This window comes from Coregonus clupeaformis, chromosome 20 (assembly GCF_020615455.1).
Source record: "Coregonus clupeaformis isolate EN_2021a chromosome 20, ASM2061545v1, whole genome shotgun sequence".
Classification (NCBI taxonomy): Eukaryota; Metazoa; Chordata; class Actinopteri; order Salmoniformes; family Salmonidae; genus Coregonus; species Coregonus clupeaformis.
The window spans coordinates 23,628,146-23,645,967 of NC_059211.1; the positions used below are offsets into that span (position 1 = coordinate 23,628,146).

Consider the following 17,822-nt stretch of genomic DNA (forward strand, 5'->3'; position numbering starts at 1 on the left):
ATAGCCTCATAATTGTTATTTTATTGTGACTTTTTTTTTTTATATATATATTTTTTGCTGTAGTTTATTAAGTAAATGTTATCTTAACTCTATTTTATTAAAACTGCATTGTTGGTTAAGGGCTTGTAAGTAAGCATTTCACGGTAAGGTCTGCACCTGTTGTATTCGGCGCATGTGACAAATAACATTTGATTTGATTTGATAAGCAATCAAGACATTTTATTTTTTGGAAAATGTTCTATATTTTTTCTTTAACTTAGAAAATGTGGAGCAAATTGTGTAGATCGTTAGGGGAAAAAATCTAATTTATTCCCTTTTTAGATTTAATTTTAAGGCAGCAAAATGTGAAGACTGTGCAAGGGGTGTGTAGACTTTCACTAGGGACTGTATTTTCCCCTATAAGTATTTTCCCCAATAAGTGTATGTTCTGCCAGTGTCTGTCTGTGCTAAATTGGGTCTTCAATTCGAATGGTAGTTCATATCTGTTGATAATATTGACGCCAGGCTACTGAAGGTAAGCGCCACGAAGGACACAGGAAGTGTTGCCGTTTTATCACAGAGTTTCTAAACTCAGAGGCGCAACATTGCGAGACTTCCGGGAACAATTGCGAAACAGACCAAACAGACCAAGCCGGGGTTGGGGTTTGAGAAGTCAATGAGAGAAGTGAACAATTCTTCCTTCGTTGTACATTTTCTCATAATCTAAAGGCACAACCTAGATTCGAGACAATGTTTTACATAGTTCAACATATTATTACTCCAACATCGTGAAAGTGACAAACTGACACGTTTTCATTTTCGTCGAAAACAACTTTATATCGAAGGAGTGCCTATGATTTGAAGACTTGCACGTGCGCAGTTGACGTGTTTCTGCACATGAGTTTAGCTAGCCAAGACAAGCAGTTTCTGCTTATCTTCATACTGTACTGTCTTTGGCTTTATCGTGTGATAAACTAATTTCCTGGTGTTTATAGAACATTGGTGCTGTGAGATTAGAATGAATGAGAAGAAACGTGTAGCTGAAATACTGCCTAGAAATGTATCCAATGACAATGATGATGTTTATGAGATGTTTAATAAATAATAATTTTTGCCACTGCACAACCTCGCTTCAGGGTCACTGGCTCTGTCCGGGGCTGTGTTAGACAGGTTAACTATAAAGTCTGTAGCGAACGACAGAGTAGCGGAAGGATTTAGTGTGAATCTTCAGGGTAATTTTGCACGGTGTAGTAGGCTACACCTACTACAGAACAGGTGTTACCACATAGCTCCATCTGTATCACGGAAGTGAGGATTGACGAGGCAACGCAACAGAAAGCTGTATTTGGATTAATAACATGGAAATTATCACATTAATTAAATTGTAACCACGAATTGAACATTGAATAACATTCGATTCAGTCCTAAAAAAAATTCGGGAAGACAGAATTCAAGGATTGTATGAAATGCACACTTGAAAATGAACGTTTTTGAAAGTTTTAACCTTTGTGGATATGCTATCACCGTTGTAATTGTTTTGTCGCTGGTAAGAAAAATAAATAATTGAATATCTAATACAAGGAGAATGAGTATAGCTATGTAAACATGAAGAATGCAAACGATATTTCCGAGTAGTCTATTTGAATAAATTGCAAACTTGTGTAAATATTTGTGTGTAGTTTATAGGCTAGTGCAATTATTCTTATCAGCGCTCTATGCTTTCCGAGTACCACCACACACCACCAGTGGCGGCTGGTGAAAAATATTCTCGGTGGGGCTGTGCCATACTTTTTTTTCCTGTAACCATCGCGATATATTTTAACACAAACTGCAGGACAGCAGTGCTCAGTGAAACATTCAGTAATTATTTAATGCCAATATTAAAAAGTTGAGGCATTCTTACACAAAAACATATTACACAAACCCAAGCCTTTCATTTGCATTTAAAGTGAACTTTTCACCATTGGTAGTAAACAGGCAACGCAACAGGCATGCTGTCAGAACAGAGTGGAAAGTGGACAATAACATGAAATTATTATAAAGTTTATAGGAAATCTTACACTGTATGAAAGGATGTATAATATAGAAATGGATATCAAGTGGATGAACTCAAACCTTTGACTGGAAGAATAGCATACAGTATTTTATGATCATACTAAATGTGACTAATTGTTAATGTGCTCCAGAACTGCAACAATTAATTGATACAAAACAACATATATACAGTAATATTAGCAAAGACACTATTAAGACTTTCTAGAGTACCATATATAACTGGATTTTTTATGCTAAGGTCAACTATATACAAAGAAACATGCGGCCAGAGCTGCTCTGTGTGTGTGTGTCTGTCATCTTATTTGTACAGGAATTTTGCCCGTCTGTCCTTCTGAGTGGCAAACCTCTCAATGACCCTTTGATTAAAGTCAGGAATGTCCCTGACAAGTTTCTTCTCCATGGAGAGCATGGCCAGAGCGTTCAGGCGATCCTGTGTCATGCTGTTTCTCAGGAAGGTCTTGATCCTTTTCAGTGTAGAGAAGCACCTTTCTGACTCAGCAGTTGTCATGGGTGTGGTGATGAGGATCTTGAGGAGGCTGGCAGTCTCTGTGAAAGTGCTCTGAAGGTTGTTCTCCATGAAGAACTGGTACAGGGGCACTGCACCACTACAAGCCTTGAACTCACTGTTCTCATAGATGAGGGACAGTTTGGTTTTGAGCTTGGCCTTGTTCAACATGGGGTACGCCTCCACGGTTGTTTCAAGCGCTGTATCGGGGAACTTCACACTGTGTTGTGGGAACAACTCTCCGTGCAATAGTGTTGCGCTGATGAGGTGCTGGGTGAAGGAGAACCTCTCTTTGGCATGACTCAGGATGGTATCACATACCTGTAAAAGATACATCATCAGCTTTAATTTGCAATTAAGCTATTTTGATGCAAGTGATCCTGACTGACACATGCCTATGTCCAACTCAAGTATATGATTACCAAGGTGCTGATTGTTCAGGGTTTTGGCTACATACTACCAGGCCTGAAAAAAGTTCTAGGTGGGAAACACTGACAATTACATCACAACTTACCTCTATAGCCAACCTCTGTTGTTCTCCTGGTCCCAGCATCCTCCGTCGCTTGATGGGCTGTTGCTGCTCGTCAGATGCGCTGTCCCCACACAAAGAGGGAATTGAGGCCCTGGGTCCAAAAAATAAAGTTTAATTTGATAACTTGCAATCAGACTTCTTAACTCACTGTAATTCCCCCTCAACACACAACCAGTGACTTATATATATATATATATAGACAGACAGACAGACAGACAGACAGACAGACAGACAGTGTGTATATACACACAAACTATGTCTAGTAACTGCTTTTAACCTGTGATGTACATAATTAACTGATGTTATTACGTTTTAAAGCCTTTTTCTATTACATTTGTGAGAGGGATGCAACATAATTTTGTTCTGCTGTTCACTTAGCAATAAAGTTAATATTCAATAACAACTAGGCCTCTTCTAGAAATTGACCTGGTGGACACCTGAATAATTATTACAAACTGTGTAGTACTTTCCTGCATTATTATCAACGTCTGATTGTGTCTTCTCTTTCCTTTTAAAATACTAAAACAAATATAATTGTGACGGCTCTATGATAATCACTCACACAAGCACCAACTGGCAGTGGGTGGAAACGTCAGTCGTCTCGTCAGCTTGAATGGCGATAAAATCAGCACTCTTTACTTCCTCCAGGATGTAATCCTTAAGCATTGACAGCATACAGTCCAACAGCTCGTTCTGTATCGTCTTTGACGTGCCCTTAAAAACGGTAGCTGTCTTCAGGTGCTCCTCCAGCACACTGTCGAGGGAGGCAACAAAATCCACTAAGCCCCGGAAAATGCCGGGGTTGTCTGAGAGTCAGTCTCCTCGTGCCCACGCAAGGCCAACTCAAAAGCCCCACAGAACTTCACACAATCGATAATTTTGGATAGAATGTGCCTGTTTTTATCCACCTCCTCATTGTGTTTCCTCACCGCAATCCTGTGGCCGTCATCCAGCTGCGTAGCAATGTTCACCCTTCCTAATACAGCTAGCTTTACAGAGTTGTCCATGTGTGCCCTGGTGTTCTCATGTTTCTTTACCTTCTCTGACAGGTGCTTCATATCCCTCACTCCGGTACCTGTCCATGCTGAATCTGACCCCGTCGTTTTAAAAAGCAAGCACGGAAAGCAAAATAAAGCATTAGCATCAGTGCACCCAGCTAGCCAAGCCTTCCTGGTGTACCAGCTACGGGAGAAGCCGCGCATATACTGCTTCCCTTTCTCGCTAGCCTGCTGTCTGATTGAGAGGTCAGGTTGATCTGGGCCCAGCTCTTTCACCCGAACTTTCTCTGACAAAGTTCTCCTCTCAAACGGATCTTGGAGGAGAGATTTCACCGAGTTAGGGTTGGGTCTTGGAGGAGTAACGTTTGCGTTCGCCATTGTTGTCTAGTAAAAATGGCGTCACTGGACCCCGGTCCTTATTTTATCAGGGGCGAGCTTGGGAGCGGTAAAATAATCGCCCTCCTTGGATTCGATTTAAGATCGCTTATTGACTACATTTTATGTCATACATTCATATCTTAAATTAGCAATTGGCTTAACTGCTACGTAGACCCGCCTCCTCGGGGCACTTTCTGTATCGCCCAGAGCTGACGAGGCGTTTGACAGGCAGAGGAAAGGTTGCGAATATGATTTTCTATCATATCTTACACATATTACTGTGTGCATTCCATATTTCAAACACACAAATATTGACATACTGATGTTTTTATTATTATTATTATTATTATTTTTTATTTTTTTATTTTTTAAAATAATTTTATTTAAGGGGGCGGCGCCCTAGCGCCCTCTATCGGCCAGCCGCCACTGCACACCACTTTATTGTTCTCACAACTAATATCCACAAATGTCACATTTAGCGCCTGGTCATTAGCTGACCTCGTTTCAAATTTTAGTTTTCAACAAATGATGTTTAATATGTACATACCAGACAAGCCCCACTATGCTTTAAATACTTTTCAGCAATTTAAATCTGTATGAATATGCATTTGACCAGTGTTTTAAATTACAACAAAATAGATTATATTCCAGCCATAACACACTGGTAGTCACCAGTGCTACCTGGAGGCATCTCAGAATTAATCTTACAAACAAGTTAGAGTGAGGAAAATGCCCCCAGGCTTTACTCACTATTTCAGTTTTCTTGGTTTTATAAAGGGATAATACACTAGAGACATTACCAATTTATTATAGTTTATTATAATAAACCATTAAAGGAGAGGTCTTCTGAACACCTCAAGCAAGTACGCTATGCGATGGACATAACGTTACTAATGAATCCAGCTAATTTCCACCTATATTTTCTCCATCTCGACCAGGCACTATGTGAGTCTTCATCCCAAACCATGCCTACCTCCTCATCCCCAGCTGGAGAGAGCTCAGTGCTGCATGATGATTCCATACAGTTTGACTTGGTCCCAGACATAGTGATGGATGGCTCAGTGGTCCGAGTTAGTTACCAGTGCTCCAGGGCCTGTGAGGTGGGAGTGGAGGTGGTGGTCTCCACACAGACCAAGACAGGAGCGGCGGTCTTCAGGAGGAGATGGACCAACCACAGACGCCTCCATGTCCCCAGGACACATCCGGTGAAGCTCAGGTTCCCTCCAGACATGGCCTACAGAGAGGACCTCTTCATGATGCGCACATTGGACGTCCATAATGTGATGGTTCGAGCCTGGTTGGACCACCTTGAGCAAGGCAATGGAGACAAAGGGCATGTGAATAGGACCAGCACATACAATGGGTCCCTGGTGAGGACGTTCAAAGTGCTTCAGGCAGTACTTCCCTCTGAGCGTCCAGCTAGACCTTACCCTGGGTGCCCCTCCTGGATGGCTGATCTTAGGTGGCAGCTGACCAGAGATAGAATCCGCCAGTGCCCACATGAGTCAGGTCTGGTCTCAATCAACTAATCATGTTTTTGTACAATAGGTGTGTGTTACAATTAGACTCACATTGCTGTCACGTAGACTTTATGATAAACAGTTTGGTGCCAGTGAATTGAGACATAGAAAGAAAAACACTGACATATTATTTATTTTGTTAAAGAAGGTATTCTCAGTCCTTGTTATAGTTGTAGTGTATACTAATATTTTCTTGAATTGATTTGTAGACACTGTGGATATGTTGACATTTCCAATTGTTAGCACTGGAGAGAGTTTTGGAGTGATCCGCAAGATCCACCCTTTCATCAACAGAGATCTTGAGAGAGCTCGTGTCCTCACTGTGGAGCAGCCCAGGTTTGGATGTAACTTCTCTCTAAATAGTATCATTTATTTGCATTCATTACAAATTTCCCTACATTATCATGACAGCTGATCCTCTCTCAGCAAGTGCACTGACAATGTCACCTGGAATGACTCACATAAACATGAATAGTTATAACCAGTATAATGCCAAATTATTATACAATATATTGTGACCTCTCTTACAAAGTGAGTTCATTTAAAGTTCAACTAAAAGGGTCCATGATTTAGCATTTTGAAAATGATAGTTTCAGTCATCTGATGTTTCTGACTCCATGCACCCACCCCCTTAGGTCAGTTACAGAAAGATCTGTGTCTTTTCAATGCTGACAGCTCATTTCACTTCCATTTTTACTTCACTTAGCATATACATTTCCGTATGCTACAGTTCTTTATTGTCGACATGCTTTAAACAATGCTTTGAAAGATCAGTTAAAAACCTATGTAGAAGATGATACCAGTGGGTGTTCTTTATGGATGCTTAAGGATGGATGCATAATCTAAAATCAAATCAAGATGTAATCACAGATTACAACTACACATTCATAAAACCTCCTCCCTGAGGCAGATATGGAACAGTGATACAGAAAATGGAATGTGAAAGATCTCATTAATCTCCCATTCCCCAGTATCACAGTGTCTATATGGGTCTATCTGGTGCAGTGGTGTGACATGAAACTGTGTGGAATCATCCATCATGTTGATCAGAACAGCAAATACGACACTCCTCTGATACAGCTCACTAACACAGGTGAGGCATAGCATGGCAGCTTGTTGTGGATTCACCTGATAGGATGTCAGTGTGTATTTGTCAGAGTTCTGTTTCGGTCTCACTTGATACTTATGATGTAATGTTGGGCTGTGAATGTGATCAAGCTGCTGTGTCCTTGAGCGGTAGGTAGTGTTATGATTGGATATCAGCATGCATTATGGTAGATGTCTGTCTTATGATTTAATAAAGTACTGTCTACTGTTTAGGAGATATCATCATTCAGGTTCGTGTGGTGTCTGGGGGAGATCAGGCGTTCAGAGCCCACACAGCTCTGCCTCTCTGGACCTGGATCAGACTAGACTGCTTCATACAAGGCTCTAAGGTACCATACAATTGAATTGAATAAACTATTATTCCAATGATGGGAAATTGGATTTGTCACCAGCAAGATATACTGAACAAAAATATAAACGTAACTTGCATCAATTTCAAAGAGTTTACTAAGTTTACATTTCATATAAAGAAATCAGTCAATTGAAATAAATTCATTAGGCCTTAATCTATGGATTTCACATGACTGGGCATTGGCGCTAGGGAGCCAGGCCCAGCCAATCAGAATTAGTTTTTCCCCACAAACGTCCTTTATTACAGACCGAAATACTCCTCAGCACCCACCCCCCCTCAGACGATCCCACAGGTGAAGAAGCCGGATGTGGATGTCCTGGGCTGGCGTGGTTACACGTGGTTTGCGGGCGGTTGGATGTACTGTCAAATTCTCTAAAACAACATTGGAGGCAGCTTATAGTAGAGAAATTAACATTAAATTATCTGGCAACAGCTCTGGTGGACATTCCTGCAGTCAGCATGCCAATTGCACGCTCCCTCAAAACTTGTGACATAAGTGGCCTTTTATTGTCCCCAGTACAAGGTGCAACTGTGTAATGATCATGCTGTTTAATCAGCTTCTTGATATGCCACACTTGTCAGGTGGATGGATAATCTTGGCAAAGGAGAAATTCTTACTAACAGGGATGTAAACAAATTTGTGCACAACATTTGAGAGAAATAAGCATTTTATGTGTATAGAAAATGTCTGGGATTTTTTATTTCAGCTCATGAAACATGGGACCAACACTTTACATGTTGCATTTATATTTTTGTTCAGTGTACATACAACAACAACATATGCATACAGTACATTAGAGACACAATTGGTAGCTTAGGGAGCTACAGTTAGGAATACCATCTTTTCACATCATTATATTTTTTACATACTTTATATATTGGAGTTCGGAGTTTTGGGGCTATGATTATGAATTTATGTCTTGTGTGTCTTTCAGGTGACACTGCAAGTTAAACCTGAAGTGACATCGGGAGGAATGGTGGAGCACACACACACATTTGAGTAAGCCATCAAAGCTTTTTGGATAATACTAACTTTTGTTAGCCATAAATATGTTGATATGGGAACACAGAAAAGGGATTGGAGTGAACTTTGGTGTTTTTAAGACTAGCACACTTCAAACTGCACCAAAAGCCTTGATGAGGGCTTTGCATAATTTGCTGTCAATATTTATTTTGAATGTTGAGTGTTGAATATTTTGCAGCTTTCAGAGTGACATCCATTACAATGACACTGGTGGATACTTTGTGATTGGAGGGGGCAGGTTCATGCCAGGTTTCCATGGCTATTTTGGACCAATCAAATACTATCGTTTGGGCACAGAAAAGGTATGTGTCCAGATGCCTTTAAACTTTTTTTAAAACAATTGTTCAATATGAGAAACAAAAATGTACTGAAATGTACTATATAGGCCTTTCTGTACTACTGTATTAAGAGGTATATGTTCATGTTGTTACAGTATTATGACAGGTAAATATATTACAGGTGATCAACTCCCTTTCCCCTGCCAAGACATTAGAGGGCCTGGATAAGACACACAGAGAGTGTGATGAGATCAGAGAAGTCACTGCAGCCTTTCTTCAGGCTGTGACACACAACCAGGAAGTCTTTATGACAGGTGAGCTCTATTCTGTTCAGTCATCTGTGTGAGTGGTGTGCCAACACTTCCAAATGGATCTGTGTCTTGAAGGCAAACCCTTGCACTGTGAATATGGAGACTGGGGGAGTTTTATGTCACATTATTATGGGGAAACCAGATCTGACTGAGTTAGATTTTTCAGGTTTGTGTCACTCTCACTACATCAGTTTATGGAGAAGGTTTGGACAGAATACATGTAGACAGACATGGACCTGGGAAGCACAGAAGAAGCATCGTGCACTTTTCACCTTCTTAGAGACCCAGCAAGAGGACTTCACCACAGGTATATTATCTATAGGCTACGCATCTCATACAGGTGCCTTATGTACTCAAACCTACATCACCTGCAGGTAGTGTTTGACTGCACCTCACATATTCTTGGTTACATTTACAGTATCTACTCCATTGATACATGTAGGAACTAAGAACAGGAGAACACCCCTTCACCTTGGAAGCAGATTGTTTGAGCATGTAGTGAATAGACTGTCCAATAGAGGGAGCACCCAGATGGACCCCACCACCACCTTCTCCCTGATAGCCCTGCTGCAGACGTCCTCCTGCTATGGCTACCACCACGCCTCCCTGTTGCTCTCCACCATCCACCTGGCTGGCCTGGGTGGCCCTGTGGACCAACAGCAGGTAGCGACCAGTCACCTGACCTCATCGCTGGTAATGCCACGTCTGTCATGAGCTGTATGTGATCGGACCCATGATGAGTGACCTTGTTATGACCTCTGTGTATTCCAGGGTCATATCTACAGTCTGATTGGTGCACTGGGAGACAACCGTTTAGCCCTCATGCATTTGGGCTACAAACACACACAAGGAATTGACGGGTTCCCCAAAGACTTTGACATGGCGTACAGTTACTACTCCAATGTTGGGGCACAGACCAGTATTGACCAAGGGAGGGTACTGGAGAATCAGGTGAATTTATAAAAAAAACTACTTGAGGGACTTTAGTTGTACTGTTACATTAGTATAACTGTTAACCATACATTTCCTCTCACCCCAAGCAATCTATAACTGAGCACATTCTTATAAGCAACGAGGACCACCTGAACAGCCTAACTCATGAGACAGGTGACGCCTTTCAGTTTATCAAACTTAAAGCTGACAGAGGAGACGTTGAATCACAGGTACAGTATATATCAAAATACTTAGAAATCATTGAGCTTTTAGTCTAGACTAAAGTACTTAGAAGTGTCTTCTATGTCAAGTTAGGAATGATCCAAGGGAATGAATCTGAAAATGACACAACTCTTCATTTATGCAGAAACTTCTAGCAAAGCTTCTATTCTGGGGTCAAAATGGTGTCTCTAAGAACGTTGGGAGTGCAGTTAAGTGGTACGCTAAGAGTGCCATGGAGCTGGAGGATCCTGCAGCTATGTATGAGTACTCTATTTTATTATTTAAGGTAAGCATGATGTCTTGTGGAAGTAGGGGATAAAATACTTAAATATTGCCAGATATGTGTTGTGTGTGTGTGTGTGTAGACTGATTAGAGGACTGCTAATGGTCTCTCCAGGGACAGGGGGTGAAGAGGAACATGACTCTGGGTCTTCAGATAATGGAGAAAGCTGCAGCCAAGGTATGTGTGCTGTAATACTCTACCTTGTGGTGTGTGTTTATGTGTGCCTTTACATGTGCTTGCCTTTAATGTGTCTTGTGTGCATCTCTGACCCCCAGGGTTCAGTCCAAGCCTTGAATGGGCTGGGATGGTATTACAGCACCATACTGAAAGACTACAAGACTGCCTTCAAGTACTTTGAACAGGCTGCCCACAACGGTAGTCATGATGGCATGTTTAACCTGGGAGTGTATCACTTAAATGGGAAGAACCCACACAACCCAGAAAAGAATGAGGTAGGATCAACCCCACCCATCCTTTTTAAAATCAACTTGAGTTTATGAAGGGTCTAATACTCATTGTGTTTCCTGTACTCCCAGACTGCTGCGTTCCATCTCTTCCTAAACTCCTCCCTCTATGGTCACGTGGACGGGGCGGTGGAGGCGGCCTGGTACCTGTCCATAGGAAACCTGGAGGGGGTCTCCCGGGACACAGAGAGGGCTGTGATGTAAGTCTGTTATCCGCTCAGCTCAGGGAGTGAAGAAAGTTCCTGTATGGTCCACTGCACCGGAGGGTAGCCTGCAGAAAAGTGTAATCTGACTCAATGATGGACTAATTCAAGGACAGGACATGGTTATTTGCATGTCTAAAAATAAGTACCACTGTCACAGCATGGCATAGAGCGAGAGACCCTGCGTAGTGCTGAGGTACTCATGTCTTATGAATCCCCAGAAGAAACGGTTAGTGCCACAAAAATATCTTAGATCTGGGCTGATGCATCAGAGTAAGAGTAAACCTTTAGTCACTGAGCTTATTGTAGTCCTTGGTGTTCTGTGCCAAATGTGTACTTTATGTTGTTTTACGGTAATAATGATGTCATGATAGTAATAATATTTTGCTGATTTCATTATGTGATGAACCTCCTCTGATTCAGTACTTGTTTTATGTTTTATGTATTTGTTGTCCTGCCCTCCAGCATGCTGAAACAGATCTGTGAGCAGAATGGTTACCTGGGATACATCGTAAGAGAGGCTCTCCAAGCCTACCTCCAGGGCTCCTGGTGAGAGAAGCAAAATAGACTAGTTCATCAGTCCAATTTCCCTCACATTCATTTGATTAGTCAAATATAGTTACTGATGTTTGTGAGTGTGTGTGTGTGTGTGTGTGTGTGTGTGTGTGTGTGTGCGCGCGTGCATGGGGATTAGCTTGTTGTATTGTTGTTGCATTTATTCTGTATTGTTCCTAAAGGGGCGAGGCTCTGGTGAGGTATGCCCTGGCTGCTGAAACAGGTTTGGGAGTCGCCCAGAATAATGTTGCCTACCTATGTGAGGTAAGGAGTCTGGCATTTGAATTCTTATTTTCTCATGGAAAGATACTGCATATCTCATATTATTCTGAAATCAATTAGTTCGGGTTTAGTGACGGATTCATTTGAGAGACACACAAGGACACCCAGAGCCTTGACAGAGAGACATTCATTACCATAAGCCATATGATACACCTGAGTTACCACTCGTTTTTAATTGCAGGAGTTGAAGCAGAGCTATGATTGTCAATGGAGGTATTACAACCATTCCACAATGAACTATGCTCCACATGACTCTGGTGAGTTCCTGTCCTACAGTGTCATCACAGCCTCTAGTCAGTAGTGGAAAAGCTAGTTTACAAAAAGCACCTGTCTCTGTTAGCCTGGTCCCAACTCCATTGCTTTCATTGTCAAGCCAAACATTTGGCATGACAAAGAGTGACAATGAGTTGGCATGATTGCACAGACTGTCACTCAGGCTATCGCTCTGTTTCCAGGTTTGGTGAAGATGGGAGACTACTACTACTCAAGCAGCAGGGAAGGAGCTGTTGATCAGGCTATATCACTGTACAGCAGAGCAGCCCTGGCAGGCAGTTCTCAGGTGTCTTTCCATTTATTATCACTGTCATTTACATGCTACAATAAAGCCTCCAGAATCCTTAAGCCTTCTGTCAAAGTAACCGGAATCAGAATTATAATACATTCATACATGTCAGTTTGCATGTTTTGGATTACTGTTCTTATAATTATTTTTTCCTTATGAACCATCAGGGAATATATAAGTTGGTGGTTTTGGCAGAAGAGGGACATGATGTCCCATTGATCATCAGAGACAGATTAAACATATCAGTTCATGATGGGCTGGACATTGTGGTGGAGAGACTCTTACAAAGGTACTTCCCCTTCTGCTTAGCAGCATCATATATGACTCATCAAGACTAATTAATAATAGACTGTGTATGCCAATGCTTTGTTTCTGTTTTGTTCTGTTCTTCCCCCATAGATGTGTAGAGTTGGATGAAGATGAGGATCTGACACCATGTACTTTAGCTCTACTCAGAGTCCACATTGGAAAAGCCTGGAGAAAAGTTACTGAAGACCCCATACAGCTGTCACTGGTAGGCCATTATCTTTATGATAAGTATGACAAGGATCAGGGGGTTTCCCCTGCTCATCATGTGATCTGACCATGACTAGTCAGACCAATATGACAATGTCTTTATCAGTCACATCCCACTGAGCACAGACGTCAGTTCAACGTCTAGTTTTGAGTTGTCAACTAACTTTAAATTCAATGTGAAATCATCAACAAATGTCACCATGTCATTGGATTTAGGTAAAGATTTGGGTGAAAAAAACACGAAATGCATTGATTACTTTTTGCAAATCCAATCAGTTTTCCACGTTGATTCAACATTAAACCTGTTTTTGCCCAGTGGGATAGCTCATGGTTTTTAACAAAATAAAATGCAAGACAATTTCAAAGTTGTCTAATGGAACTGAAAATGTGATCCTGTAAATCCTGTCTTCCAGGTTTATACATCTGTTGTTACTCTCATCATTGCTCTGATTACTGTGCTAATCCAAAGTGCTCTGGGTAAGTCAGTTTTCTGAATACCTCCCTGCTAAAATACTGTTACATTTACTTAATAATTGTATCAATGTAATAGTGAATAGTCTGAATGTCCACCTGTCATGATCACATCTCCATATCTTATGACCATGTACTGTTGCCTCAGTTGGATATCTGTCACAGACTAGTTGTGTTACAGCTACAGCCTAATGTTAAATACATCAGAGGAGGCTGGTGAAGGGAGGACAGCTCATAATAATGTCTGGAATGGAATGGTATCAAAAACTTGGAAACCATGTGTTTGATACTGTCCCATTTATTCCATTCCAGCCATTACAATGAGCACGTCCTCCGATTTAAAGCGACACCAGCCACCACTGGAATGCTGTGCCCTTCTGCATGTTTCATATTTATTTTTGTCCCCTTCATTGTACATATAGAAAGCCTATGTTAAATTGTAAAACCGACCCATTGTTTTTTCATACCAAACTCTTGTGATTTATTACATCAATGCTTGACTGGTAAACGGTTTCTTTGTCCCCAGAGTGTCTCGAAGTGGACATCCCACCTAGACAACGTAGGCATACCACTGACCGTGCAGTAGAAGACAGGACAGGGACATCCCCTGTCAATCAAGCAGAAGTCAATGGGAATGGACAGCAGGATCAGAATGACCCCATCATGAGAGAAGACAGAATGTCCAGAACTGTTAGAATGGCCCAGGGTCTATGGTCCATTCTACTGAGGGATGGACAGAGAGTGCAGCGTATAGCTGACCTGGCTGTTACTGTGTCTGGGGTGTGTCTCTGTGTCCTCTGCACATTGATCCTCCATCATCTGCTCTGATAGTTGTTTTAAAGATTTTTATTTGCATAGGAATGAGTATAAATGATTTCATATCCCACCCTCATTGTCAATCTGATAGAATGATTGACAAAAAGCGCAGTTGACAGAAATTGCTGGAGTACTTATTGTGAAAAATCTAAAAAATACTCTTGATGAAGGGGCCCAACCGGAAGCCCGTATTGTTAGCATGATAAAAAAGTAATAATTTGCAAGTTTAGTGTGGGAGTTGAAACTATGGTTGCATACCTCCAACTCACATGCAAACAACCTGTATGCTATGGGCATATGCTATTGGCATACCTTGAAAATGCCTTGCATTCAAATGTTTCCAACTGGCTTGAATGTTGTCAGATTTGTTATGCTCTGTGGAGTATTTCTAGACAGGGAATTGGAGCTTAGGTTATCTCAGAGAAATGTGCTACACTTGTGTTAAAAAAAATATGCTTGAAAAGCAATTATGATGTTAAGATAATTTTTATTAATTTTATTGGTTTGAATGTTCCGTTCTGCAACAATTCAGTAGAGCTCTTATATCAGTGCAAATGCTGTAATCAATAGTTAATCAATTGGCTTGGTGGATACAACCTCAGGACCAGAAGTGAAAGCCTTAGTGGGTTGGTCAGAGAGTGAGAGCTCTGTTCTAATACTAATACATCAGCTATTAAAGCCAGCGTTTTCCTGGTCCTATCAGTGACTTTCTGATGATAAGTGTCCCTAGCAGCATGGCACTGGACAGGGAACAACAGCACGTGGGGCTCTTAAACGTCTTGTCTGTTTACGTCCGCTACGTTAGGTTAGTCCAAGGCCGATCAGATGGACTGGCTTCTGCTGGTTAACTTATTACAGTTTTTGTCTGAGCAGCTGTCCAGATTCTGCTTGATTTATTAGTAAGGGTTATGAATCATACATAACTATGATGGGTTACCCAGAGTAAATATGGTGGGTCTGCAAGAGTATGAGTGTGTGCAGCATTCCTAGACCCAGGGCCAGGGTTTAAGTCAGATTTTTCATGTAATTAACTGTCAGTTCTCCGTATGTGGGTCAGTGAGTGAGATATGATTGTATTCTGTGAAACACACTAAGCCCCATCATCATGTTGATACAGTACTTCAGATAAGAACTTCGTATTATGGGGATGGTAGAACTGGTACTATGGATCTGTGTTATGTATTTCATAATAGGTTGGGGAACTTCTATGAGCTAAACAGCAGAATCCTTTCTAGTATTTGCTTGATCAGCTGTTATTTACAGCATAAACTGCAACTGTTGGAGGGCTCTCTTTCTCTTTCTCTCTTTAATATGCAGATCATTATTTAATCATTACATGACGATTGATATTACCTTGAATCTTGGCAACAACAAACACAGATGAACAAGATTAATTGCCAACAAACACTGTGACAAAATGTAATAAATGTGACAGTTTAACTGCTATCACGTTATGCTTTGTAATAATATTCTGTTTGGTCAAACTCATATAATAGATATGATTCCCACAGGCAACCATTGTAATTATTTATGGTTCTCTTTTTTTCATGGAAACTTTGTCAATATCCAGGACATACAGAGATTGAGTTGATGCGTGGTCTAAGCCAGAACTTTCCCTACCTGCATATTTTCTTTCATTACTATAACACTACTCAGTCTGAAATTATAGATTGAATTGGTAATGTGTTAATCAATATTTGAGAAATCATAGCAATGATAACCTTGTATTTGGTTTTCTGATCTGCTGCAATTTGTGCCAATTGATTTAGACACTAGTTAACTATAAAGTGCTATCACCATATTCAGAGTTCTACTCATGAAGTGCACCTTGGCTTGAGCACCATAAGCAGGGGTGGTCTCCCAGGTGAACTATAGGGCAGGACAGGCATTTGGGTGGTAGGAGGTGATACAGCGTCCGTACAGTGTACCTGTAGGTCTCAATGGTCCAGAGGATGTTGGCCTTCACGCCTGATCAGGGCAAAGTTCTGCCACGATGAGTACTGTCTAAAGGCACATCTGATACATTTCACTTACTACTATCAGTAGTACATACTGATACAACCTCCCAAAAACCAGCTACAGCATTGGAGCACAACTCACCCAAGGTAACCAGTCTACTGTACCCATTAGCTGTGATGAAGTGGTGTTGAAGGAGTCAGGCACAGGAGGGTAAATCACAGAATAACAGGCTTTAATCCGCAAAATACAGGTTTACGCAGAAATACGTCAAACACACTCCAGGGCACAAAACAGGCGCACTGGAAAATACAAGGCACATGGGAAATACTCCCGTCGATACAAAATACACGAGCTCCACCGAGCTTCACTAACCTCCACAATAAACAATCACCCACACAGACAAGGAAGCAGAGGGAACACTTATACCATGACTAATGAGGGAATAAGGACCAGGTGTGTGTGATTGAAGACAAGACAAATGGAGTGATGATAAATTGATCGGCAGTAGCTAGTAAGCCGGTGACGCCGAACGCCGAAATCTGCCCGAACAAGGAGGGGAGGCAGCCTCGGTGGAAGTCGTGACATTAGATTACATTTACAGTATGAATTATCAATCACATGACCATATATGTTGAAATATAAAATATATATTCCACAACACAAAATATATCATAATACTAAAAATAACATTTCCGTTTTTTTCCTATAAGCATGACAAACTGATGCATTGGTTTCCAATATTTATTGATGAGAGACAATACTGTGAAACTCCATATAAAACAGATACCAACATGTATTCAGTCCTACAGAATGTAAAATTACAGTATTGTGGACTCAGTAATGAAACAATATACAATATATAAAATATCAAATAGGAATATTACACTAATCGGAAATATGACACGACATTCAGTTTACAACTAACAATTTGTATTATTTACACATATCAAAAGATAAAACATTTAAAAATAGTAATAACAGAAAATATTTCAGTGATTCAATAAACAGTACATGTTTATCCCATTCTATTTATCATGAAAGTTGAACTGATACATTTAATACACATTATCAAAAATATATAACAGGGATGTCTACAGTTGAAGTCGGAAGTTTACATACACCTTAGCCAAATACATTTAAACTCAGTTTTTCACAATTCCTGACATTTAATCCTAGTAAAAATTCCCTGTTTTAGGTCAGTTAGGATCACCACTTTATTTAAAGAATGTAAAATGTCAGAATAATAGTAGAGAGAATTATTTCTTTCAGCTTTTATTTCTTTCATCACATTCCCAGTGGGTCAGAAGTTTACATACACTCAATTAGTATTTGGTAGCATTGCCTTTAAATTGTTTAACTTGGGTCAAACGTTTCGGGTAGCCTTCCACAAGCTTCCCACAATAAGTTGGGTGAATTTTGGCCCATTCCTCCTGACAGAGCTGGTGTAACTGAGTCAGGTTTGTAGGCCTCCTTGCTCTCACACACTTTTTCAGTTCTGCCCACACATTTTCTATAGG

At 40.8% G+C, this 17,822-nt stretch overlaps 1 protein-coding gene across 1 annotated transcript; it reads left to right on the forward strand.

Annotated features, from left to right (window-relative positions):
• The first annotated feature begins 1,294 nt into the window (after nt 1–1,294).
• On the forward strand, nt 1,295–15,792 carry LOC121533324 (protein sel-1 homolog 3). Its single transcript, XM_041839155.2, has 24 exons — nt 1,295–1,525; nt 5,386–5,956; nt 6,177–6,303; nt 6,939–7,060; nt 7,288–7,403; nt 8,362–8,426; nt 8,629–8,752; nt 8,910–9,042; nt 9,206–9,346; nt 9,482–9,702; nt 9,811–9,990; nt 10,080–10,202; nt 10,340–10,480; nt 10,592–10,654; nt 10,753–10,929; nt 11,014–11,141; nt 11,610–11,693; nt 11,882–11,963; nt 12,163–12,238; nt 12,437–12,540; nt 12,711–12,832; nt 12,943–13,057; nt 13,473–13,536; nt 14,057–15,792. Exons 1-24 carry the CDS (start codon nt 1,460–1,462, stop codon nt 14,356–14,358), a joined length of 3,447 nt encoding a protein of 1,148 aa, XP_041695089.2. The 5' UTR covers nt 1,295–1,459; the 3' UTR covers nt 14,359–15,792.
• The last annotated feature ends 2,030 nt before the right edge of the window (nt 15,793–17,822 follow it).

Bases quoted from the DNA above. Each gene is read 5' to 3' on its own strand.
- LOC121533324 (XM_041839155.2), top strand. From the start codon at position 1,460: ATGAACGTTTTTGAAAGTTTTAACCTTTGTGGATATGCTATCACCGTT. The intron at 9,043-9,205 runs GTGAGCTCTATT...TAGATTTTTCAG, and splicing joins CCAGGAAGTCTTTATGACAG to GTTTGTGTCACTCTCACTAC. The intron at 11,142-11,609 runs GTAAGTCTGTTA...CCTGCCCTCCAG, and splicing joins GACACAGAGAGGGCTGTGAT to CATGCTGAAACAGATCTGTG.